The sequence below is a fragment of the Stylophora pistillata genome, chromosome 5 (assembly GCF_964205215.1).
Source record: "Stylophora pistillata chromosome 5, jaStyPist1.2, whole genome shotgun sequence".
Classification (NCBI taxonomy): Eukaryota; Metazoa; Cnidaria; class Anthozoa; order Scleractinia; family Pocilloporidae; genus Stylophora; species Stylophora pistillata.
The window spans coordinates 4,015,741-4,041,627 of NC_142523.1; the positions used below are offsets into that span (position 1 = coordinate 4,015,741).

Consider the following 25,887-nt stretch of genomic DNA (forward strand, 5'->3'; position numbering starts at 1 on the left):
CGCAGTCTGGAAAGTTTGAAATGGGTATACTGCAGTGTTAGAGACACACCTGTCTGATATAATTATTCAGAAATTTACGTGTGAGCGTTCAAGTACAAATTGACGTCCCTATTAAATATAAAATCTGTAACATCTTTGAAAGTTCGACCGAAAGATAGAAATTTCTTTCTCACTTTCTTACAACCAAATGTCAGTTCTGTTTCTGTAGAGGCTGACACTCTTACTCAGACGAACTTCGAGTCCAGCCTCTCAGATTAGCCAACTCACACGTGTTTACTCGTTTCACTGAGATTTTTCCAGTCGTTCAGCTTTCTTAGAAGGAATTTAACGACATCATTAATTTTCAGAAGGAATGCGCACCTTCTGGAAGTGATTCAAGATTGTCTCCCGTTTCCTCTGATTTTCGGTCCAGGTCAAGCGCGTTCAGCCTTCATCCAGTATGTAACTTTAATTTCTTCGCAATGAAACGCCTTCGCTCTCCTGTCGACAGCATGGTTCGATGAAAATTCTAGTCTCTAATGAATATGGATTAACAATTCCATCTAATAATACGTCACAGATTGAGCACGGGATTTTTTTTCGCACGCTCAGCCGGTGAATCACAAATAAATGACAAGAGGAAACGAAGGCAAGGTGTGACGGATTCGCACCTGAAAACAAGAAAAACTGATAGAAAAAATGTTGTGACTCCAACGTTTGGATCTTTTTGAAAGAGTTTGATAAGACTAAAATCGTGTATTTCAATTATTATGTATATAAAAACTATGCAATAAACGAGTTAACTCTTACTGCTATTCCCTCATAGAGGATGCGTGAAGTGGAAAGAATTCAGAAACGAAGACGACACACTGTTATTATACTTTAACGGATGCAGAATGAAATTACCTGAAAGCAACTTATTGTTATCCTCTTATAACGTGGTAAAAACTGCACGATGAAGAATACAAAGAGAAATCAAGGGAAACACAGAGCCCTTCCATTCCGTAATTTTTCATTTTCACATAGATCCAAGAGATATGAAGAACCGATTTAGTAATTGCTAATCATGCAAACAGAGAGGAAGAAATATCTCGATTACGATGAAAAACGATAAGTAAATAAAATTGAAAGGCAAGGTAAAACTTGAAATATCTTCAGCGAGTTCTCTGAGAAAAAGTTTCGCACAGCCTCATACAATTCTAAAACAAACCCGTACTCCGAAAGGCAATCTATAACTGTTGTTATCATTGTTTTCTTTAGCCAACAACTGTATGCAGAATTAACTATGGGATTGTGTGGTAATCTTGCCTTGTCTTGCAACTACCAGTTAAGTGGATGTGTCCGGTTAAAAGGTAAGGCCAGTCAGTGTTTCAGTTGATCTTGGTGTTTATATTAGCATCTACATATAAGGAAGAATTTGGAAACAAAAGGTGTGACTAATTGTTAAGGGGAGGCCCTCAAGTACTTGCAACCCAACCCACTCCTTCTTAAAAAATAAGGAAATTGATAATTCCTAAAAATAAAACAGCCTTCCATGCCCCTCCCTTCAGTTCACAAGGAAATGCCAGAGAGAGGCTTCTTTGAGACCATCCATTTCTAGCAGAAACACCCCCCTCTGCCTTTGCCCAAGGAAAAGTTATCTTCTCATCAATACCTTTTTGCTCACTATTTCCCTATCACCGAAAAAAAACAAACAAACAAACAAACAAAACAAAAAAAATTAACTGCAAAAACAACAATCAGATTAGTGGAAAGCATCCAACTAACATACTGCATTCTTTCAATTGAAAAAAATTTGTAAGCGAACATTCATAAATATATGTTATATTTTCTTTACTAGTAATTAAAAGCTCATTATAACTATTTTTTGCCACAAAAAGGCTCCAAATTCTAATTCTTGCTTATTTATTAGGAAACTTAGTAGACATTTCCTTCTGATCTCACAAGAAGATTACTGAAAAAAGAGAGAATGAAGAATTAAGAACTTTATACTGGAATTTCAGTTAAGTCTCTGTTATCCCTGAAAATACTTAAGTGAACATAGACATTCTCTTAACTGGTCTCAGTTGTTGGAACAATTTGCTGGAGGTGAACGCAAATATTCTTTAATTACAGATCAGTTCTTTCCTTCTTGAGACATTTATTTGTCACTAAGTGCTAAAATTGTGAGGAGAATTCATGCTGATAATATTTGTTTGTTAAAGCCGGATGGTACGTTGTTGTGACAAAAGCGCAGTAAACGTTCGCGACTTTTTTGCTTTTGTGCAAGTGTAAGATCCGATTTGATTAATTTTGTATTGATTTCGAATCAAATAAGACAGAAAAAATAGAGGAGACTAAATTTTAATTCGACAAAGTAACATTAGGCGGTAAAAAATTCAAACAAATACTTTTTTGAATTTAGAGTCTGATACACAATCAGCCTCTGCTGAAAACAATTTTTATAAAATCTCTGATGTCTCTTAAAAAAGGGAAATTCCTTTTAAACCCTTTCACTCGCAAGATCTGATTAGAAATTCCCCTTACTGTCTATCAGACAGTTTTTATGACGTTGATTTGGAGATTTTGGTACTGGATCAACTAAAACTTCCCTAATTGATAATTTTCTCTATTCTCATTACTTCTCAGCCTGATATTGTGTTGATATCGTAAGGAGAAATTCTGTCTTGATCACTCATGGGAGTTAAAGGGTTAAGACACGCTTGTGAGAGCAAAAATATAGTTTGAAGGTGATAAAGCGACGCGATTACAAAAGCCACATGCAACATTTTGCTTTATCCTAATGTGAAAACCACCAGGAGGCTTGGCTAATTATTTGAGCCTGGATTCTAAGCTTCTCAAGAAATTGATCCCCAAAAATATTTTGCTGTTCGCTAACCTCTCCGCTAACGTCTCCGCTGACGTGCGTGACTTTGCAAGCTCGCACCAGGCCCGCTCGTTTTACTCTCTTCCGCCTAACTTGCCCCGTGCTTTCGCTTTGAGAGACGCACTCTTTTCGCCAAATACTTCGATTTTGGGATGGCCAACGAAAATTATACCAATGATGTATTTGCATGGCAGCTCACAAAGACTACAGTCAAGGAAAGACTCAATCATCTATACCGAAATCCATTGATGGCCGATGTAAATCTACGAGTTGCGAACAGCCGAGGAAGCTCTCGTGTTACGATCCCTTGTCATAAGTTTGTTCTTGCTATTAGCAGTCCCGTGTTTTACGAAAGATTCTATGGCACGCTACATGAACCTTCAGAATATATAGATCTTCCAGAATGCGATTCGGATGGAATTTTGGAATTTTTGCGGTACATTTATTGCGACAACGTAAGCTTTAAAAAACGTCGTCTTGGTCCTGTAAGGAAAGTGCTTTACCTGGCCAAGAAGTACAAGATTCCGTAGTTGACTTCCCTATGTAGACGCTTTCTAGAGGAAAATATTAATTCTGAAAATGTTATGGATGTGTTATCAAGGTTACATAAACTTGATGAGACTCACTTATTCAATTTGTGTTGCAAAATTGTTGATGTTCACACTGCAAAGATTTTACAAACTGACGCGCATTTTGTTATTGAGGAGAAGGAACCTCTGGTTGCGATTTTGAGAAGAGATACTCTACAAGCTAAAGAAACTGAAGTTTTCCAAGCTATGAATCGCTGGGCAGAGAGTATGTGTGAAAGGCGAAGAGAAATACCCACTGGCATGGCCAAAAGGACAATTATAGGGGAAGACACTTATTTATTTATTTATTTAATCGCTTTCACCATACTTACAATACTAAAAGGACTAAAATATACATATGAACAAGACACAGAAGAGAACGGAGGACAAGGGTGCGGGACACACAACAGAGCGAGGCTCCAAATTAAGTGTGCCCTTACGAGAAATATACAAATACTAACTATGTAAACAACAGACAGTGTAAAAAGTATATAAAAAGTATATACAATAATAAAAGCAAAAACGAAAACGATATGAATAAATCCCTTATGCGGCCGATAGAAAGTTCTAATAGCAACAGTTACCATCTAATAGAAGATCGCGTGACCTGCTGCATTTGCAGCAGATCGACTTCCAGGTGTTGAAGTTAGTGACGTCATAGTTTGTACGAAAAGCAGCGGAATAGCGTTGGAGTACGTGAGATTTAAACTGATTGAGAGAACTAATAATACGAGTGGATACAGGTAAGGTATTCCATAGTTTAGCGACACGATTAAAGTAACTAAATTGAAAGAGCTTTGTACGGCACTTAGGAATTAGTACGTCTAGATCAGAGCTAATGCGTTTTCCGTTGATGTCACAAAAAGAATTCGCAGAGATCGTCCCTGACACTGGAATCCTCACAGAAAACGAGATCATTCAAATGTTTATGTACTTCGTCTTGCATAGAGAACCTGGCGAGTTTTCAACCATTCCACGGTTTTTGAACAACAGAGCTATTCGACGTTGTAAAAGATTCTCCGCAGTCGGCGACTTTTGGCGATGTGATCGAAAGTGTTACTACTTCATGATGTCGTTCACAGTCAGCGTCCCTGTCGTGTTCAGGGGAGTTCGCCTATTTGGATGTAAGGGAGAAAGATACTTTGTTCGGTTGGTGTTATCGGGCGCGATGGTCGTGGAGGATTTTTTTCTGAGCGAAGAGGTAGTATCCGATGGCTATCATGGATTCGACATAATTTTTGAGCAGTGGTATGAGCTAAGACCCGAAAAAAGCTACAATTTGAGAGCATTAATGAAGGGACCTAAATCCTCCTACGGACTCTGTGGTAAAGAGAAGGTGGTTTGCAAGGACACAACTTTTAGTTTCCACGCGCCGGATACTGACAGGTATGGTTCGACCTTTAGCGAGGGACAATTTGCAGAAATTCTGTTTGCTGACATTTAATTTGTATGATTGTCAAATGTCACTTGAACGGCGTGTAAGCCAGGAGATGTATCCTTACGTGTTGTAGGTTGAGACTTAAAAAGGTAATCCATATCTTTAAACTGAGCTTCTCCTCGCCCATCTATTTGTAGCGCAATAAAACTGAGGTATGTAAACAAACCAAAAAAAAAAAAAAACAGTGACGGGTCGGCAAATAAATCCGACTGGGGTTGTTGATCTGGGAAATGCAGTAAGCCTAAATATTTTACCTCGTGCAGAAATCGAAACAGTGGGTTTTGTTCATCACATGGAGTTGTTTGTCTCATCGTCAAAGGACTCATTACACAGCGATAATTATGAAACCAAAATGGAGGAGCCAGTAAGACTGAGAGCCCTAGTTACCTGTCCCCCAAAAAACTGGACTGTATCGAACATTCGGAGAGCTGATAAGCTCAATATATTTTAGGATATGTACAACTAAACGATTCACCATGTTCATAAAATATTTTATCTGACCAATACATGTTTTTCAGGGGTACCCCATTAAGATACTCTATAGGGTACTCCATGGAGTAGGGCTCCGCGCTTTGTCATCTCCCCGTCCCAGGTTTTGTTATTCATTGGGATCACCTCCATAACACAATGTGGGACTTAATGCCGCAACGAAACACCGCATAAAACAGCAACATCACAAAACCGCAAATTCCTAGTGCCTCCTTCCCTATGTATTCAAACTGTTTTGGCAAGAAGCTTTCACCTGAAACTCGGCTGCGAGAGTCACGTTTCCTGTTCGCAGAAGTTATCCAATATTGTGTTACCCAAAGGTAGATCTCCTATGACGTCAACATCGTTATAGGGATTGTCCGCTGACTATTTTCATTCTTACTTACGTTTTATCACATTCGTGTAAACTTAGATATCTTCACAAAGAAAGCTTCCTTTTTGTCCTACTGGTAAATGGCCAAAGCAAATAATACTCACGAGGATTGTGAATGGCAGCTCACAAAGGGTACTACTGCCGAAAGAATCGAGCACCTGAACAAAAATCCACTAATGGCCGATGTCTACTTCATGGTCGCCTACAAGGGAGGGAACCCTCATCAGGAAGTAACGATCCCCTCTCACAAGTTTGTCCTAGTTGTTACCAGTCCTATATTTTTCAAAATGTTTTATGGAGCGCTGCGGGAGTCAACTCAATCGATTAACCTCCTAGATTGTGATTCGGAAGGATTTCTTGAGTTCTCACGTTTTGTTTATTGTGATGAGGTTCAATTAACTAGAGAATGTGTCGTTCAAGTGCTCTACTTGGCTGAAAAGTACATGATTCCCTCATTAAAGACCCAATGCAGAAGCTTTCTATTGGCAAATATTGACGCTGAAAATGTTCTTGATGTGTTGATCAGTGTTGTAAAATTGTTGATGCCTACACGGAGACAATTTTGCAAACCGCTCCAGTTTCACTGCTTGAAGATCACTACGAACTGTTGGTTTCCTTGTTGAAAAGAGACACCCTTCAAGTAGAGGAAATCGAGATTTTTAAAGCTGTGAATCGTTGGGCAGGGGACATATGCGAAAAACGCGAATTATTACCTAGTGGAAAGGTAAAAAGGAAAATTATCGGGGAAACAATTTTGAAATTAATACGCTTCCCATTGATGACGCAGGAAGATTTTGCAAAACATGTCCCCGACACTAATATTTTGACAGTAACCGAGGTCAATCAATTATTCATGTATTTCACCTTAAATCGAAAACCTGGCGTTTTTTCGTGCGATAGAAGGCGTTTTTTAAAAAGTTGATTAGTGATAGATACTAAAATAATGAGGTCGATGGTAGCAGGACTGAGCGGAGTCCAATTCGGTCTGTAATCATACGAGTGATTACAAAATTAACCGCCTCCCGGTTGGCTCAATTGGTTAAGCGCCGACTGTTGTGCGGGAGATCGAGGATTCGAGCCCAGGCCGGACCAACACTCAGGGTCTTAAAATAATTGAGAAGAATATGCTACCTTTCTATAACATCGATCAAGAAATGGTTAGATATTCTAGTCTTCTAGGATAGGGACGAATAAATGGAAGTCCCGTCTCCTGCATCTATTAATTAGTTAATTTGGTTAGGCAGGGGATGTTAAAGAACCCATTTCACGAGATTACTGTGATGTGGTCTGGCATGGTTACTAGGAATTAGGGGGGTGGGGGCATCTGTTATATTCGCTTTCATTTGATTGTAAACTACTTAGCAGTCTGGTAAAGTCCCCCGTACAGTGTTGTAAAGCGCCATGAGTTTAAGATATGAGCGCTATATAAATACAAGTTATTATAAAATCAGGCAACCGCGAAGCCGGAGTTAGATTTGTTAATTATGAGTCATTTTCTAAATTAAAAATTCCTTCATTTTGGAAATTGCCCAGTTTTGTAGGGTAAGTCTTCGCAGCTATGGTTATTGTAATGAATTCTGTAATTGGTGGATTTAGTGGAGTAGACTTAGTAGGATTGGTTGGTCTAACTGTTCTATTACACATTTCAATCACTACTCTAAAGAAAAATTAGTGAAAAATAAAGCAGGTAATGCACCAATCGCAGTAAAAACGATAACTCGCCATGCCCGCGAAAGAGATGTAATGGACTCAGTCTTAATACATTCACATGTCTGTTTTGGTACTGGTCACGTGCCTTATTCCACGGGTTTAAGGTAAATCTCGTGGTGGCTGAAAACATAGTAGAGGGGAATATGGGTCCCCTCTACTAACTATGCTGAAAAGGAGCGGGTTTTCAAACCAAGACTAAACAAAGATTAAGAAAGAAAACCCTTCAGAGGTAGAAATAGTCGAGCATATGGAACTATGTATTATGTACACCGTAACATTTGGAAAAAGTAACGCAATTTCGAACGAAAACGACTCAAAACGTTCTTCGAGTTGTCTTAAGTCCACCTTTATTTTAGTATCCCCGCCTTGCACCCTTCAAGTTAAATTGTTTTCCTAAAGATAAATTTGCTTTTAATTTTGTGACTTTGAAAGGGATAATTTGCACAGCAAAATATTGAATGAAAAAATACAAGTCACTGTGCTTGTGTATGAGCAAAAGGCCAAGGTAACTGTACCGTTGACTTTGTCCGCTAGTTGAGGGCAAAATAATCTGCCCTTTTATTGGATTGCTTGCATACTTGTTCGCAAAAAGTTATGGGTGATGTTATGTGCAGTACAAGATGTGCAGTGTTATACTAAGTAATCACCAATCAGAATGTTGGGTGAAAAATAAAGAAACTTAATATGCAAAAGTCACACTTGAGGAAATTGAAATGGTTATGATTATACATGTATGTATGTATATTTACATATTTTTATTATTATGGATTTTATCAAAGTAATTTTTAATTTGTATTTCATTTTATTTATATTGACTTGATGCAAAAGCATTGTTGATCAATAAAAGTAAATGTAGATGTAGTTTTAAGATTATTCCTCTGGAGTAAAAGTTACCAAATGATTCTTTTGAAACTTTCCTCAAGAGTTCCCTGTCAATCCATTTGAAGATTACTCTATTTGAACAATTACTAAAGAAAAAAAATTAAAAATTTCTTGTACCTCTTTGAGATAAAAGTTAAAAGGATGGTTAACCCTAACCCTAAAAGATACCTAACCCTAACTTTTTCACCTGATTTTACATTAAATAGACCTATTTGATTGCTTAATCCTGAAAAATTGATTTTTCCAAAAAAACTTGCTTCTTTGTTAAAACTAGCACTAGGATCAATTTACAATAAGAAATCAATCCATGAAGCAAATTGACGTCACTCAAGACTCTACTTGCTTCACTGATGAGGAAACCTCTCAGTGGCACATTTTGTAAGCATAATATGCTCACACACCTGCATAATTGTGCAGAATGCTTTGTTGTCATTTTTCAGTTATTACTTTCCCAATGTCCTTCAAAGTTATCATAATTATAGTTAATGTTCTGCAGCATAAATATGTTTTTGGCCCTAGTCAGAATCATGGTAACCCTCACCCAGTGACTCAGACAAAATGACACTAAGCTGGGCCCAAAACATATTTATGCCCTCAAACATAAACTTGATTAAATGCACATACCAGTAACACTCGCGGACAAAAATGTACATGTGACTACAAAATTTAAGTGACCCCTGACCTCACAAAAGATTTGAAAGATAAGAGAGACATTTGGAAATTCAAGGCTACTGGCTACATGGTTGTAAACGCCCTGATAATTCATAGTAATAAGATAACCTTGCATGAACCATATCACACCTTTCACCCAGCTTACCCGGTAATTCAAGAAGGGCCCCCCTGCCTGAGAAATTTTATCTTTCACGACAATATGTTGCTTAATTATTCAGTAACTCCTTGAAAATTAGCCAAGCATGCTATCCTTGCCTGCATTCCATGCATTAACAACAGATTCAACTGGAAATAGAGTTATTCAATCACTCATTTAATTGTAAAATTAATCAAAAGTTCATTTACAAAAATGTGTTTGGGGCAAAAAAATATACAGGCAAATTATTGTGTGTTTATGAGGGAACTTTATGGATGGCAACTGTGACATTTCCTTCTGATCTCACAAGCAGATTACTGAAAAAAAAATGTAAATAAGGGAATGAAAAACAATGAATGGAACATTGGAATTTCAGGTCAGTTTCTGTTGTCCCTAAAAGCACCCTCATCAATATACAGGTAGAAATTCTCCTAACTGCAAAAATTCTATATCATGCTAATCAGTTTTCTTCTTGAGATATTTATTTGTAACCAAGTGTGGATATTGTGAGAAGAATTCAATGCCAATAACTCCTTGGGCTAAGAGGGTAAGTGTCATTCTCATCTCATTGCAAAAGCAAACATTTACATAGTTTCTCGATCCTCATATAACCTACAATATATGTACCTTTTCACACAGACAGGTAATAAGAAAGTAAATACAAAGGGATATTGTATTCTTTTGATCTACGACCAAAGTCTCACTGAGAGATTGCAATAAATGTACAGCAGACAGGAATCAGAATCGATGCAGTTCTTGGAGTAAGATGTTTAAAATCAAATGATAGGAAACAATATATGCAGGGGATAATACAAAGATTCTCTGCCGGGGTTTCAGCGTATTCTAAAGTGTGACTTCCATATTTTAGTGTGTAAGGTCTAAATCAAACAGACCACATATCTAATTATCTGCCTTTTCGTTTTGTTTTAACTTTTTTTTTTTTCGCTGTCTCCCTATCATTTTAAGGGAAAAACACCATGAAGGTGCATCAACTTTCCTGGCTGTGCTCTTGGTGAGCCTCCTTTCATATAGGAACAAAAAGAAACCGAATCATGAAATCTGGCTTAACAGCCACACTGAAACGACAAAATGACTGGTGTTCTTAAACTTTTTCACTCCCAAGATCATATTAGTAATTCTCCTTACAGTCTGCCATACAATTCTTATAATGTAAGATTAGAGAAATCGATATTGGTCAGGATCAACTTAAATAATCCCAAATTATTTTGTAACATCTTAGACTTACACTCAAATCATTGTTTCCCATGACGTAGTTTACACTAAAGGATTACAATGCAAAGGAAAGTTACTTACCATGCATCTGACTCTAAACAGATGACTGGTACAGCATCTGGATATAATTTCTTTGCATCTTCTGCCAATGTGGAAATGAGTCCTGCAGACATGGGATTTGCAGTACCCTTAGCTGGTGAAAGACATAATTAAAATGAATTAAGACAGTTACGAACTTGTCAGCAGCCATCCCAGGAGGAAAGGGGGGTTGCCCTGAGCAACCCCTAGGCATCTGCATAGTGGCGTTTACAAATCCCTCTCACCTAAAACCAAGATTACTTAACAAAAAGCTACTAACGCCACTCCCCTGGGGGCAAAGAAATGTGCTCCTCTAAGTCAAATAGTGCACCATTTCAAAAGCATCTTATTTGCCATATTTAATTTGGTATAATTATACATATGAGTTGCTCAAAAATAAGCAAAGAAAAGTTGTTCCACTTGTTTTCTATGCATGATGAGGTCCAGTTTACCATATAAGAGATGGAATGGGGAAGGAGAGAATATTCTCATTTCATAGTAATGAAGAACTGGATTTTTTGAATATTTTTTGAAATGCTTTACATAAATGGCTGAAAAATAATCAGAAACAAGTAACGTTTGGCAATTAATACATGTTTTTTTTTTTTGCAAGTAACACAATGGAAAGACAATAATGAAAGTTCTGTCTCCTACTCCTATATTTATTCACAACACAGAATTTACAGTTTGACACACGTGCGATCTAGAAAAAAGAAAAAGTATCCATGAATATTTTGAATCAGCAGAGAGCCACCTCTTTAAAAATACAACAGAAATACCTGCGTGTTAATAAGGTACATGGCATTAATTAAAGAACGCGGTCTATTTTCTCAAATGCATAAACAATAGCCAATTAACCTTTTAAAAAACGGTGGTGGAGCTACAAATCCCATCATTGGATCTTCCAATACAATACAATACAATACAATGTTCTACAATACAATGTTCTTTATTTCAAGAGGGTAAATACATGATTAACCCAGTAAAGAGTTTTCTAACACATGACCCTCTGTAAACCCACCCATCCCACCCAGGGGAGGACATCCATCACATAGTAATCTCATGTGTGGGAAATTAACGTCTCCTACAATCTACCCCGGGGATCCTGCTATGAAAGTCCAAAAGCAATCCAATCTCCCCCATCCCGAGCTTAAAAAATTGCAAACAAAGCTGACAAGTCCTGCACCAAGCCCGTGTATGTCCCCGTGGTTACCTCCCCCTCCCCCAGGATGGCCATTGATAAGTGCATTAGAACTATTTGTAAGATGTATGGTAAAGGTAAAGCTTAGATAATATAGTGAACCACTGTGATTATCATTTAGGTTTGTTTTGCTGGGCAAACTTTTTGCACTTTCTGAAATTCTTGCCATATAGATATTAGTAATAAGGCAAAGAGCATGAAAGGATATTATTGCAGAGTCAAGTCCAGTTCGAAAAAAGAATGACTGAAAACCACAGGCCAGGGTAAATAACTTTGATGTAGTAAAACTTGCTTGAGTAAACAATCATCGATTGGTTAATTCACTGATAGAAGAGTAAATTGAATGTTGGCTATTACTGTAGACAAACATTCTACACATTATTATAGACTAACTGACTACTTCACAGGGTCTTTCTTTTTTAACAATTGTCTGTTATTGCTTAGTTATGTACTACTCTAAGCAATTTTTTTGGTTCTGTCCTCGTGTACCGGTTCACAAGAGCCAATACAAAAGACCAAACAATAAACAATAGCTAACCAATAACTCCTAAACAAAGAAAGAACAATGGTAATTCCCTTGTGAACCGGTACACCAGGACAGAACCATTTTTTTTGGTTAAATGAAACTGTTCTAGCTTTCGAAAAAAACTTAAATAAAAACTATCATATTTATTTCTTCCCTACCCCCCTAAAACACTCACCAATCAACCAAAGCCACTTTCCTCTGCCCCAAAGATAGCCATTGAGGTTCGAATGTGTACAAGTACAGTACAACTGTACGTAGGGTGATGACGTGACAAAATTATCAGAAAGCTAAAATATCATGTGATTTGCATTTGCAAATGACTATTTGCATAGAGAAAAAAATATATGTCGCGATGGAATTCAAAGCTGGAGGTAAAGATGGTAAGAAAAGAACTAGACGTAACGTGGCTTACCCTTATTACCGAAGTGACCTAAGCTTTCACTTGAAAATTAAATTCACGAACCTGACAAAGCAAGGCCTTGTTGATCGCTACATAGTACTCCAATGACGCCATGTTCAGACATTCTAGGAGAAAAAAAAAAAAAAAAAACACTACAAATACTCCAATACCGATAAACTTCAAAATATGTAAAGGGAAGAGCTACAAAAGCAAACTTACATGTCATCTAAATGAGAATCTAAGGACTTTTCCATCGTCAATACTGTGCCCAATTTCGTATCAGACTGATAGTGTGGGGTTTTACATGAGCACTTACACGACATCTCTCTTTCCCTTAGATTGTACCCGCTGACCAGTTTGCGCTCGATCCACTCTCACTCGGGCTTATCACTCCACCTTGATTATCGTTCTTCAACGTTCGAATCTACCTTTGCCTCGAGGTTCGCGTTGTTTTCTCCCTCAAAATCTACTTGAAAATGGCTACAGCAAGCACTAGTGACGATATTTCTGAATGGCAGCTGACAAAGAACACAGTCAGCGAGCGAATCAAGCACATGTACAGAAACCCGCTGTTGGCTGATGTCCATTTCACTGTCACAGATGGGCAAGGAAGTTCTTCTCCTAAAGTCAAAATTCCTAGTCACAAATTTATCCTGGCTGTTAGTAGCCCTGTGTTCTATAAGATGTTTTACGGTGGACTTAAAGAGCCTTCTGATTATATTGATCTCCCTGACTGCGATTCAGAGGGATTTCTCGAGTTCTTACATTTCATCTATTGCGACGAGGTCGAATTAACCGGAAGTTGTGTTCTCCAAGTGCTCTACTTGGCCAAAAAGTACATGATTCCGGCCTTGGAAATCCGGTGTAGAAGCTTCTTACGGGAAAATATCAACGCCGAGAATGTCTTGGATTTGCTGCCGGTCGTAGAAAAAATGGAGGAGAGCCAATTAAATGATGTGTGCTGGAACTGTATAGATAAACACACAAGGAAGGTTCTAGATTCTGCCCAAGATTCTTTCCTTGAGGATAACGATCTCCTGGTTTCGATGTTGAAAAGAGACACCCTGGACATTAAAGAAGTGGAAATATTTCAAGTCGTGAATCGCATGGCGGAGAGTATTTGTGTCAAACGAGGAATAACACCCACTGGAAAGGAAAAACGGAAAATTATTGGTGAAAAACTTCTGACTTTAATCCGTTTTCCCATCATGCCAGAAAAAGAGTTCGCTGAACATGTCACGGACACCAAGATACTCTCAGACTCGGAGGTCGTTTTGATGTTTATGTACTTTAACCTGAATCGAAAACCCGGCAAGTTTTCATACATCCCAAGATGTCTCAACAATGCAAATGTGCAGCGTTGCAAACGTTCACGGACCAGTTTCGAAAATTTAAACTACGACGGATATCAAGGATGCTGTTGTAATGATACTGATTTCAAAGATTCGGTGTCCCTTACCGTCAACATACCAATTGCACTGGGAGGAATTCGCCTCCTAGGATCTAAGGGGAGAGAGTATATAGTCCAACTAAAACTAAACGGTCAATTTATCATGAACGAACGTTCCCTAACCGCCGACGAGAAAAGTTGGAATTCGGCTTTGGTAGGATACGACATTATTTTTGGACAATACCACCTATTGGAACCCAACCAGCCCTACGTCTTTGAAATTTTTGTTAAAGGACCAATTTGTGAACACGTCGCCAAAACTGTTTTCGCCAAAGAAGAGGTGTGTGCGGACAATATTACTTTTAAATTTGGGAGGGTCACTAAAAGGGGCTTTTGGGGTGTCAAGGAATTAATTTCGCAAATTCTTTTTAGAACTTTAAGTAAAAGAGGGTAAAGCCTGCTTTCGAGCCTAGTGGCCTATCGAGCCGGCGCTTAACTCCGGTTTTCGTAGCATAAAGCGACCCGGAGTACTAAGAGTATTACTACCCCCCCCCCCGATGGAATGCCAGTGATACTCCCCCCTGGATCGAATGCTAGTGTCTTTGCACTCTTCCTCTTTCGTGTGATTGGCCCTTTGCTCTTGCTTCTGGTTGCCGTAAACGCTGCGTTGACTCCCTTTCTGTGAGCTAAATTTCTTACAGGAATGGATAATATCGGCGATAATTTGCGTGTTCTTAGCTTTGATTTAAAAAGACCAAAGGACTTTGCCTATTAATAAGCGGTATACTCCAGCTCCGTTCAGTCTTCATGAAAAATTGTCGGTCATTTTCAGCCGTCAAGTTTTAGTAAACTTGATGGCTGATTCTTGTGGTAGTTTTACTGTAGGACCACGGTATTTTAATGGTTTTAATCGACAGGGCAGAGGTCTCCCAATCTTTTTGCAGGCGATACAAAGGTTCATCGCCTAGAGCACGAAAAGTGGAAATTAAACTGGTTGATCTGTTTTGATAATACAGCCGTTGAAGAGTCGAAATGGTTATTGGTAGAAAGCTGAGTATACCTGGTGGCTATTTAAAATTTTACTTTAAACAAAGAATGTATGTGTCAATAATTATTCCTAGGTAGCCAGTTGAACGCGTGTTATAGCTGTTGGGATATTAGTCCTGCGGCGCGATGAATAAATTTCTCTTAAAATTAAACATTTTTTAGCTTGGCAGAGCCGCTTAGCAAATGCAAAATCAGTCTGCAGTAAAGGCGTTATCAATTAAATGGTTTTAAATGAAAAATACAACAGTTATTATTATTTATAATATTATGATTTTTTTCTTTTTTGCATTGCTTTATGACCCATCACTTCCCTCCTTGTGGTCAAGGAAATGAAAAAAAAAAAAAAAACAAACAAACAAAAAAAACAAGAGATTCAAGCTGACATTATAAACCACGATATTGGATCTGAATATGGCAAGCTACTAAAACGAGTGAAGAAAAGATAAATATGTTCGGAAGTGCGAACATAACAGTCAACTTTAATCAACGAGAAAATGAACTCCATAGTCACGTGGAAAAATGACGCGCGCGGCATGACGCGTGAACTGTCCATTAAAGCTCAAACTGGGCTGCTGATAGCCAATCACGTTCAAGAATTTTGTCATTGTTTGAATAATTTTCATAATAATCAAGGAACTTTTAAAGCCCCTTCGGGATCTTTGCTGCCATGCAAAGTGGCTTTGTTCTCGATTCCTTTCAAGTTTATGAACAAACACTAAGGCTAACCGGCTGTTGTAACAAAAGGTGAAACTTTTCCCAAAGGGCACCAAAGTAGTATTACGTACAAAGAACGTCAATGATAATTCCTGTCAAACGTGACCAAATATCAACATATGTGCATGTACACGACCATCACTTCATTGGATAAAGTGACAAACGTTCGAAAACGCGCCGAGATCAGTTTAGAAATTGCTCAAAGAGATTCAGGGATTCCTGCATAAACTCCATAGTTGGTGAGTGGTGCTAAACTGGTCTTTACAATTATGATCGAAGAGCTCAGTGCGTGGTTGCTTTCAGTTTGTAATTGGTTGTTCAACTTTAAATTTAGCTCTGAAAAAGGGCAACGCTTGATTCATCAGCTTTTGAAACTCTCTGTGTTGGAGAATTTACAATATCAACTTTGCTGATGGAACCAAATCAACTCATAATTTGACCTGTCATACTTTGTTGATTTATAATTTTCCATACCTGTGACCTTACCGTTTCTAAGTCCACCAAACTGAACTGAATCACCATTTTTAAAACTGGGTCAGACAATCCCTTCAGAGAATTTGTGTAACTGTAGGACAAAAACTTGTCTTTCACAGCTTAGCCTGGAAAGTTCATGGAAACACTTTTGAAATCTTTAGTTGAATACGATAACTTACGCATGAAACCTATAATTTCAATTTTCGATTTATCAAAGTATGCTGTCTTCTCTTCTACCAGTAGAGTCCTGTTATGCTTCGTTCATTGTCCGTTCCTATAACCTTATGTTTTGTAAATTTGTGATAATTCAAAACTGAGCAATCATTTCGAGCTCGGTGTCACATATTCTCTCTGGTAAATTTGTGCAGCTTTTGGAAAAGAATGTTATCTACCATCGTCCAGCTAAGAAAGTTGTCTTTTGAATACCTCAGTTGATTAAGTAAAGTCGTAATGATTACGTAAACACGAAACTGAATAAACCAGTGATCCCAAACTTCGGTTAACCAATGTCATCGTCTGTATGTACTTAAGATAAAGTTAACTTATTTTTGCCGCAACCATTTGGCAAAATTTCTTTCCTTCTTTCGAACCCTCTTTCAAAAAAATGGTTATTTTATGGTAAACTCTGTCAAGAGGTTAAAATGTGCTGTCTTTTCCAGAGTCTTTCCCATGGGAGCAACGAGAATACTTTCGATGAAATCAAAAATACATTCGTGGGTTTTGCTGCTGCTAGCCTCTATGAGATCGTAAGTTGCAGTGCTTTTATTATTCAGACAGACCTAGACACATTTGAGCCGTAATTTTCGGCTAATACAAACCGCTACCAATACATAACATGCCATTTTACCGCTTAACGGCGGTGCATTTGAACCTTTATAATGAGCTGTAGAATTTGCCTGTAATTTTTACACGCATTTCCGTGCATTTCTTTTACTCGAGCGTAACGCGCGTGTAATTTGCGTGTAACTTGCGTGCAGTATGGCAGATTTAGACGCATGAAACGCACGTGTAATGCTGCTATTCCTGCGGCCTGTACTGTATGTGTCAAGACAGTCGCCAGCGTGGCGTAAATATGCCGCGTTTTGCATAAGAGACGAAAACACTATGTAACGTAGAGTACCACGCTGGCTTCTTTGCGGCTTGCGTTTAAGACACCAACTTGCAACGAGCCGCGGGCGAAAGTATCACTGCGCGCTCTTCTTTAGAGAGTAGGGTAACCAATAGTTGCATCTCAAACTGTAATGGAGAAAATGCCTGGCCAAAAAGATATCAATAAAAAATATTGAAAATTATTAGAAACGTTTAGACATAATATCCCCGGCTTTTGTTACATTGATCACTCTCGTGTCGTTTGATAATATATATTGGGATACAACAATGAGGGTTGTTGCTGTTGTTGGGTTTTTGTATCCTCCACCGCTGAGTTACCAAATGATCTTTAAACCCCTGCGCGCATAAGTACAGATACCAGCACACACACTAAAGATTTTGCTGCATTGTTGATACAATAGCATGCTGGAAAAACTCTCAATACAATATAACTTTTAGCTTGTTTTATTGCAGAGTCCAATGTGAAGACGATGTGGTGACCAACTTTTTTAGTGATTACGATAAGGCTGTGCGGCCTGGTTTTGGTAAGATATTGCTATTGATGATTAATACTGATTGAGAGTTTACGCAAGGCAGGGCTTAGGCTGTGAAAAGTACGCAGAAGAAACTGCTCTGGAAATTCAAATGAAATTGACAAATTCAAAATTTTAGAGTAATCATTTTGATTTTTTTTTTTTTTTTTTTTTTTTTTTGTGGCACTAGAACAAGCCAAGGCAACCATTGTGGATGTCGATATATACGTGGAATCCTTTGGAAACATAGAGGAGGCAAACATGGTACGGCACTAATCTGTTTGTCTATATATTTGTTTTCTTAAATTGTTTTTGGTTGTTTGCCTTTTCTACTCGAAAGCTTTGTTTATCAATTTCTTGAAATATCCAAACATGCCCTCTTGTTTACTTATTTTCTTGCTTTTGTATCAATTGATCTGTTTTGTTTTGTTTTTGAAATTTTTTCACTTTTTTGCCGTTTAGGGACCAGTTACCCCTCCATCGCGGGGGGGGGGGAGCAGGGGGGATGGCTCGAGGAAATTTTGGGGGCGCACATGGTTTCAGGGTTACTAAGGAGTTAAGGGGAGGATCAGCTAAATTGAAGCCCCCACCCCACTCCCCTCCTGCCGATAAATAACAACCAGTCCGTCATAAGCTTGTGTATACTCATACTATTTTAGGTCTTAATTGTGTTTTGGCTTTGTAGTCTTAGGCTGTAAATGTAGTTTTAAAATTCTAGTCATATTATATATAAAATTGAAAATCTTGATGTAAACTATTTTTATGAAACAGGGCCCCTATGGAGACCAACCTTAGAGCTGAATGGGCTACCCTGTGTGAATAAAGCTTTACTTACGATACCTTTAAGAAGTCTCGTCTTCAGTGCGCTTTTTCCCTTGAAATTTTAGGGAAAGCTCAAAAGAATAAGTTATGTAAGTAGATAAACCGGAAGTATTATCTCTAGCACCAGAGTCTCTTTTGCATAAGGAAATCGAATCTTATTTCTGATTTTACCAACAGGAATACAGGGTGTATACATACTTCAGACAAAGATGGACAGACGGACGCCTGGCGGGAAAGCTCAACCGTACACTCACCATAAAAGGGGGTGATATAGAGAACATTTGGGTCCCAGATCCCTATTGTTACAACGCACGTGAGTCGAACATGATGATGCCGGATGAGGAAACTCACAGCAGCGTCACTGTAAGGCCAAGTGGGGATGTGCTGTACAGCAAAGGGTAGGTACATACGTACTTGTATAGGTTGCGTTTACTGCCAAAAACTGGTTCTTAGGACGAAACCGTTACAGGAAGCTTTTCACGAAAATTGCTTCTTTTTTATCCATTTTCGCATACCATCAAAATGATAGAAAACGCTGGAAACAAGACGCATTTGTCAAATGTCAGAATACAGCTAACGTCAGCCTAGCGTTTTTCTGGACCCTTGTAAAACTGATAATCGATCGGCTCATTTTAAAAAATTGACCACAATTTTCTATTATCAATAACGTTATTTATTTAAGAAATGACGGCAAATGACGTGTTTAAACTAAATTGAAACCAAGAAGTGCAGCCGAGTGACTTCCCTATGAATTTTTGCCTCTGAATGAGTGACATGTACATGCAGATAATTTTCAAATTTGTAAGCTTACTATATAGACCCTGTGAGACTAAAAATTTGAAAATGATCTGTGCGCAGAGAACACTCATTCAGGGGCAAAATTTATTGGCTTGTTGACTTCCTTACAGGGTAACCATTCTGGCCTCGTGCAACATGGACCTACGCACTTTTCCACATGATACACAGAACTGTTTCCTCACCTTTGGAAGTTGTAAGTAAAGAAAATATTTTCTTTTCAAATTACGGGAATAATCTTTGGAGATGCCTCAACGATACTGCGAGGGGTATCGAATGGTCCAATTCAATTTAAAAGTGCTCGCAAAATTTGGCCTTTGCTTGAGCTGCTCGCAAAAATTACACGGGTGCTCGCTCGCTTGTGCTCGCAAAATTTTTGCAACTGTTCGCATGCTCGCATTCTCGTTAGCATGTGCTCAATTGCTCGAAATTTCGTTGATCCTGCTTTGTAGTTATTTTTTATACATATGTAAACGACGATTCAGTTATGCTATAGTTAAAACAAAAAAGTTGAAACATCCCTACCTCTGGCTTCAGTCTTTCTTCAACAGTTCAGCCTGTAACTGTTTTGGAGGCGCGGTATATATTATCGGGAAAACTCACGAAGCTCCATGACAAGCATTTCGTTTATTGGTTAATTATTTATCATACTTCCTCGTTGCAGGTTTTCTGCTTGAGAGGGGTACAGTTCCGCCGTTCAAACATTAAAATTTTGATATTGGTAATTATAAGAGGAAGTTGGAAATTGCGGAAGGTGACATAATCCCGTGTGGAGACAACATTACTTGCGAACCTCTGTTGATCTGAATTCCCATTTTTTATTTGAGTAAATTAATAGGTTTTGTCGATATGATGGATTTTCCAGTGGGAAATGGGAAATAAAATGGACAGTAGCAATAATAACTATTATAATCTGATGCAAAACGGTGGCAGAATATTATGATACCCGATTAAACAAAACAACATTAATAACAACATTCGATTGTTTGGGCTTCACCGGCTTAGGGGGAATTCTTCGATGAAATGTTGCTTTAATTGTTTTGATCAGAAACTAAAGGCCTAGCCAAACGAGAAGACATATCTCTAAACTATATCTCCATGTCTCGCGGAAACACGAAAGAATTCTTCTCGAAAGGCACCCGCGAAGGTAGAAAGTAACCTAGAGAAATGCTACCATTGCCAGACTATTTGACCTTCGGAGCTACTGCTAGAGCTTTTCAGATCTGTAAGACTTTAACTGTGTTAGATTCTAGAAGCCCCCAAATAAATAAAGCTTCATTGCGTTGAATCTATTTCATTCAATCAGCGGGAAACCGGTTTGCCCGGATCATCGAAACTGAAGCCCGAAATGCTTGTTATACCGAATTTCACGTTATTTGCATTTTATAAGCACCATACAACCGAAAAAAAAAGAAAAAACTTCCATTTTAGCGTCGGGTTAGAAAGAGATGGAAAATTTTAGCTCGCGGGCTTTGGATTTATTACATCTTCAGTTCTTGAGAGCTCTTGAAGTTCTTGATCATGAGCGTCCACCTTGACTGACCCACGTGAAGCTACGCGACATAATTTGGCATTAAGCAGGACAAAATTGGTTGTAAGATGCTGGGAATAGTTGAACCACCCTAGCTTTGCACCTATAGTTCTGTTTTGTAGGTGTCAGCCAGATTATTAGCTGTTACTTGGCGCAAAACAACGTATCCTATTAATAGAAGAAAGATTCCGGCTACCGGAAAATTTACGAAGTACTCGAAGTGCTCGCTGCTCGCCATTTGTATTTTCTAAAGTGCTCGCTGCTTGCAAGAAAAATTTGATAACTGTAATAGTTTCATCATTATAGAGAGATTTAGCATTGCGTTTGCGTGAACGGCAAGAGTTACCACGTGACCTTGTTTTTTCCCGCCAATTTTTCGCGTTTCTTGCCGGATTGCGCTGAGCCGTTGCTACGTAACAGCAGCCTGTTTCGCGTTTACCGTTTGCGTACGACTTTCTTTCCTTTTCCTCTCACAGAGTAGATCAAGTTAATTGCAGCAATAATAATAATAATAATAGTAATAATAATAGTTAACTTTATTTAACGAGGGTTACACAAAGCAGTGAATATACTGAAAAACCAGTGGACCTCAATAAATAGTATAAATTAAAAAATTTATAACATCATAACATTAAAAGAAAGAGGGCACCAAAATTTTTCCTTGCGAGTCATAAAAGGGTGCCTTCAAACCCACAATTACGTGAGCTCTCGCGAGGCTAACGCAGTAGGGCTCACACTATATTACGTGAAACGTGGAAGAGAGAGCTGACTTGCGCCGATTCTTGTAAATGTGGTGCTAAATTTTTCTTCTATCTCACTCTTACTGACGTATAGATAGCTACACCACAGAGGATATCGTGTTTAAATGGAACACGACTGAAATAGACGTTGGAGCAAAAGCGATGGCTCAGTTTGTATACGAAGGCAGCAAGTTATCGTCTGACATAAATGTCTTTTCTATAGGTTAGTTATTCATTAGCAATGGACCGCACTCAGTTTTTTTACTTACGCGAGGATCTACAGGAAAATTCGGCAAAAGTTAGTAAACTGTGAGCCGAAGGTTAAATAAGTCCTGGTCATTATTTATCGGGGTGCGGTAGCTGGAGAATTTTGGTTGTGTCGTGATAAGATTTACCTGATCTCCCCCCAAAAGGATCTGTAATCTCCATGATATCCCCCCATTCCCCCTCATTGGCAGCTAATGGATGGTCAGCTTTTGTAGTCCTCCTCCCCCCGCCCCATGTTTTGTTGGCGACCATTGATATCCTCCCTTCTTCCCCCCCCCCCCCCTTTACCATGTAATCGCGACACAGTCCAAATCTTCCACCACCCACTCCCCCAGGTGATAGATAATGACCGGTCTCTGGGTGATCAGTGCCCGCGATGCAGTGGTAAATACGACCGAATCAATGTGAGTATACACCTGTAGTCACAGTAAAGTGTTGTGGTTACAAACTGCACTTGTCCGTTTTCAGACGTACTTGAAAAATTCTCCATCAAAGATACTTCGCCCGTTTGGTGGGCGTAATCTTCAGTTTTGTTTGTTCACATTTTGAACCCAATAAACTCGAGGGTTTGTGTCCTGTCTGAGCCGATGAAATCACGGATTTACACCCGTACCTATTGGTGTTTTGATTGGCTCAGAATCCTGGAAACCAAAAGATAAATGTTGTTGTTTCTCAGTCCCTTTACTCACAAATTTGTCTTTTTCTTCAGGAAATTATTCCACTATTACCGTGACTTTCTCCTTCAGAAGAAGAATCGGCTATTATATCATCCAAGTTTACTTTCCAGACATTTTTGTCGTAGCACTGAGCTGGATTGTTTTCTGGATGGATAAAGATGATACGGGTAACAGAATGGCTTTGGGAATCACTACTATCTTGACAATCATGTTTCTTCTTGGATCTTTGAACGGGACCTTGCCTAAAGTCAGCTACGCAAAGGCTTTGGACTGGTATCTGTTGATATCATTCGCCTTCGTGTTTTTCTCGATGGTGGAATGTATGATTGTGTTTGTGCTGAATCTGAGCGCCAATGAGGACAAAGAAAAAATCATTTGTAAGGTTGGTGCTACAGCTGTCGACACGCAGCTCAGCCTGGGTTCTCATACGGGATTTTAAAGTTTCAGACATGCGCAAAAGTAGCCTCTTCGGTGCCACAGGAGTACCAAATTTAAACTACTTTCTTTCAGATTGTCAGTTTATGGACTAAACGTTGTGTTTTACCTGCTCTTGATTGAGTAAACGCTGGAACATCTGTTGTGAGGTTTTCTAGACGCCATTTTATAGGGGATATATTTTGATTAACGAATTGCTTTTATTTGAATATGATATGGTTAGTCCCCGTACGCAGACAAAAGTGCGAAACCGAAATCAAGTGAAAGCGAGTTAGTCGAAGATGGGAAGAAAATTAAGTGATGTGGAGTTAGAGAGGGGAGGGGAGGGGAAGGGGGTGGTTGGTACCGCCATCCTGTTGCTGATTGGTGAAAAACTAAATTCAGCTTACCTTTTTATAGGTAACGGAAAGCCGTAAAAATCTTGAACAAAAGCTCATCTTTCAAACCGGCAGTCTCAATCCCACAGGGATCAATGAACGCTTTTCATTCCACTAATTTATTCATGTTTTTCTCGTCGCCATGCACCCACCAATAACGTAGCTCCATTTTCTGCCTTTAAAAGCACACACAACCCACAATTCCTCTATTCGCTCCGACGAAGGGCTAACGCTCGAAACGTCAGCTTTTGTAATCATTACGGTGGCCAATTTACCATTTCAACTTTGTTAATATATCCAAATTATTTCGTTACTCCCACCGACGCAGCCCCAAACAGTGTCTTTCGAAACTATCAGCCTTTATACCTTTTTATAGACCTAGATTGTATGTTCACGTCTCACTCTTACTGATATACCAGCCAGAGTTGCTTCGCCTCATAAGACTGAATTATAATTTGAATGCAATATGAAGAAGAGGAATACGTGCAATAACCATATTATTTCTCTTTCCTTACTTAAGGTCAGAGAAAAGCCTTTAGCGAGAAAGATTTCTCAATCCATTAAATCAGCCATTGGTACCAACAAGGGCGCCAACTCGTCTGCAGCCAACAGACATGTCAATTTCGTCCAAGATTACGCAGATGATGATCTCGAAATGGCTGACCAGGCGAGAAAAGCCGACAAGTTTTTTGTGGATGACTCAGCTCTTAAAGATTTCATCGGCAAGAGCAAAAAGGAGACAGCGGCAGACTGCGTTGACAAACTATCCCGATATTTTTTTCCAGTTTTGTTTATTACATTCAATGTTGCATATTGGGTTTACTTTACCCTCCTTGGCTGAGCTCATGACCAAAAAAAAAAAAACAATTGTACAGGGAACTCGTTGGAGTCCGGAACTCCCCTTGACAATTTGATTTCCCCTTTTTGGCTGACTGACTTGATTGTATAGCTGCAGTTAGAATAGAGCAGGTTTTCCATCGCATCATTCACTCATAAAAATAAAAAGCAAAGGACTGAACTCAGTTGGGTCGATTGTTCTTCAACAATTCAAGACCTTAGTAACTTTCCTTGTCGAGATATCTACACTGGCAAACCTCGCACTTGACCAAAACCCGAAAAGCCAGTTTTGGAAGACACCACTCATAAAAAGGAGAAGCACAGCAATATTTTTCCATTTATTATGAAAAGCAAAACTTGTGAGAGATAACTTGAGGATAAATTAAGTATGGTGGATATCTGCACAGTACTTACACATTTGAGCATGAATTAAAAAATAAGCTTTAAAACGAAACGAAGAAAAAATAACAACAACGGACCATGATTTCATGGACTGTTACACCTCAGTAACTAAGTGTCACTAATCCTACGGTGGCCCGTGAGGGACATCAAAACCCAACCGTTTATTTTTAGATATATTCATACCTGTTTTCAGTGATTTTTTTGTTGCTGTTTTTTTTTCTCTCTCAGGTTTTTTTTTTTTTTTCCGAAACCCAGGTTTCTTTTTTTTTTTTCCAAACCCGGGTTTTTTTTCCAAACCCAGGTTTTATTTTTAAAATCCAGCCTTTTCCAAAACCCAGGTTTTTTTTTTTTTTTTTTCAAAACCCAGCTTTTTTCCAAAACCCTCTTTTTTTACCACAAAAAACCCAAATTTTTTTTCCTAAACTCAAATTTTTTTTTTTGACCAAAACCCACGTATTTTTCTCGAAACTCAATGTTTTGTTCTAAGTTTGACCGTCAATGCAATGTCGTACTTGACAGCTGGACGAATGCTGACTCATTAAAAATAAACAAAATGACCGCAACAATCAAGGTGGTTCTATCTCTTTTCTGTTCATTCTATGGCTTTCACGTGGAGTGGGCATGATGCCTAGGTACCTGCCTGTGACATCGACAAATTCTGACCGCAACTGTCTAATATTTAGAGGTACTTTCAACCAGCAGAGAGACAGTTCGGCTTGCAATGAAACACCTCGACCCTGGAGGAGTTGAAAGGCGATCACGGCACAAGTTAAAAATAAGGACATACTTTGCCAAAGGACCTAATTCTATATGGCATTTAGACGGCTACGACAAATCAAAGCCTTTCGGTTTTAGCATTCATGGAGCTGTAGATGGCTACAGCCCACGTATACAATGGCTCGAGGTCGGTTCATCAAATAATAATCTTCGAATCTTGGCACGTTACTACCTAGACTGTGTTAAGGAACTCGGTGGCAGAGGCACTGGAGATGTCAACGTTGCAGCGATGTAGCGTTTTCACTCCTCCAGGGTGGAGGCGTTTCATTGCAAGCCGAACTGTCTCTCTGCTAACCACCAAGCCATCGTCAACTCGAAGTCTTTGATGCATCTGCCGCTATCCAATCAAACTATCAGATCCTTCGGGCTCTTTTTTAATCACAGCAATGACCACTTGCAGATCGCTGTGATTTTTTCTTCTTCATAAC

At 38.8% G+C, this 25,887-nt stretch overlaps 4 protein-coding genes and 2 pseudogenes across 5 annotated transcripts; 5 read left to right on the top strand and 1 right to left on the bottom strand.

Moving 5' to 3' along the window:
- The first annotated feature begins 2,910 nt into the window (after positions 1-2,910).
- Positions 2,911-4,246, top strand: LOC148729881 (BTB/POZ domain-containing protein 2-like; annotated as a pseudogene).
- A 9-nt stretch (positions 4,247-4,255) lies between these two features.
- Positions 4,256-4,963, top strand: LOC148729882 (BTB/POZ domain-containing protein 6-like). Its single transcript, XM_088760616.1, has one exon. The coding sequence runs from the start codon at positions 4,268-4,270 to the stop codon at positions 4,856-4,858; it is 591 nt and encodes a 196-aa protein (XP_088616742.1). The 5' UTR covers positions 4,256-4,267; the 3' UTR covers positions 4,859-4,963.
- Positions 4,964-5,499: 536 nt separating this feature from the next.
- Positions 5,500-8,285, top strand: LOC148729883 (BTB/POZ domain-containing protein 3-like; annotated as a pseudogene).
- A 985-nt stretch (positions 8,286-9,270) lies between these two features.
- Positions 9,271-12,884, bottom strand: LOC111334992 (ragulator complex protein LAMTOR5 homolog). The gene is made up of 4 exons (XM_022940809.2): positions 12,772-12,884; positions 12,616-12,677; positions 10,429-10,540; positions 9,271-9,431 (listed from the first exon to the last, which is right to left on the bottom strand). The coding sequence occupies exons 1-4, from the start codon at positions 12,873-12,875 to the stop codon at positions 9,371-9,373; spliced, it is 339 nt and encodes a 112-aa protein (XP_022796544.2). The 5' UTR covers positions 12,876-12,884; the 3' UTR covers positions 9,271-9,370.
- Positions 12,885-12,897: 13 nt separating this feature from the next.
- Positions 12,898-15,252, top strand: LOC148729884 (BTB/POZ domain-containing protein 2-like). Its single transcript, XM_088760615.1, has one exon. The coding sequence runs from the start codon at positions 13,029-13,031 to the stop codon at positions 14,394-14,396; it is 1,368 nt and encodes a 455-aa protein (XP_088616741.1). The 5' UTR covers positions 12,898-13,028; the 3' UTR covers positions 14,397-15,252.
- A 125-nt stretch (positions 15,253-15,377) lies between these two features.
- Positions 15,378-24,461, top strand: LOC148729885 (gamma-aminobutyric acid receptor subunit beta-2-like). 2 transcript variants are annotated; one of them, XM_088760613.1, is made up of 9 exons: positions 15,378-15,942; positions 16,837-16,923; positions 17,741-17,811; positions 17,990-18,063; positions 18,799-19,019; positions 19,530-19,612; positions 21,782-21,910; positions 22,664-23,013; positions 23,964-24,461. In XM_088760613.1, the coding sequence occupies exons 2-9, from the start codon at positions 16,847-16,849 to the stop codon at positions 24,282-24,284; spliced, it is 1,326 nt and encodes a 441-aa protein (XP_088616739.1). In that variant the 5' UTR covers positions 15,378-15,942; positions 16,837-16,846; the 3' UTR covers positions 24,285-24,461. The 2 variants fall into 2 exon arrangements, with proteins under 2 accessions (XP_088616739.1, XP_088616738.1); XM_088760612.1 differs by having other exon boundaries at positions 15,378-16,923.
- Positions 24,462-25,887: the final 1,426 nt, after the last annotated feature.

Excerpts from the sequence above, each read along its gene's own strand:
- LOC148729882 (XM_088760616.1), top strand. The coding sequence starts at position 4,268 with ATGTCACAAAAAGAATTCGCAGAGATCGTCCCTGACACTGGAATCCTC.
- LOC111334992 (XM_022940809.2), bottom strand. The coding sequence starts at position 12,875 with ATGTCGTGTAAGTGCTCATGTAAAACCCCACACTATCAGTCTGATACG. Across the intron at positions 12,678-12,771 it reads GATTCTCATTTAGATGACAT|AATGTCTGAACATGGCGTCA; the intron begins GTAAGTTTGCTT and ends TTTTTCTCCTAG. Across the intron at positions 9,432-10,428 it reads TGTTTAGAGTCAGATGCATG|TAATCTGCTTGTGAGATCAG; the intron begins GTAAGTAACTTT and ends TTTTTTTTTCAG.
- LOC148729884 (XM_088760615.1), top strand. The coding sequence starts at position 13,029 with ATGGCTACAGCAAGCACTAGTGACGATATTTCTGAATGGCAGCTGACA.
- LOC148729885 (XM_088760612.1), top strand. The coding sequence starts at position 16,793 with ATGGTAAACTCTGTCAAGAGGTTAAAATGTGCTGTCTTTTCCAGAGTC. Across the intron at positions 17,812-17,989 it reads GGCTGTGCGGCCTGGTTTTG|AACAAGCCAAGGCAACCATT; the intron begins GTAAGATATTGC and ends TTGTGGCACTAG. Across the intron at positions 19,613-21,781 it reads TTTCCTCACCTTTGGAAGTT|ATAGCTACACCACAGAGGAT; the intron begins GTAAGTAAAGAA and ends ACTGACGTATAG.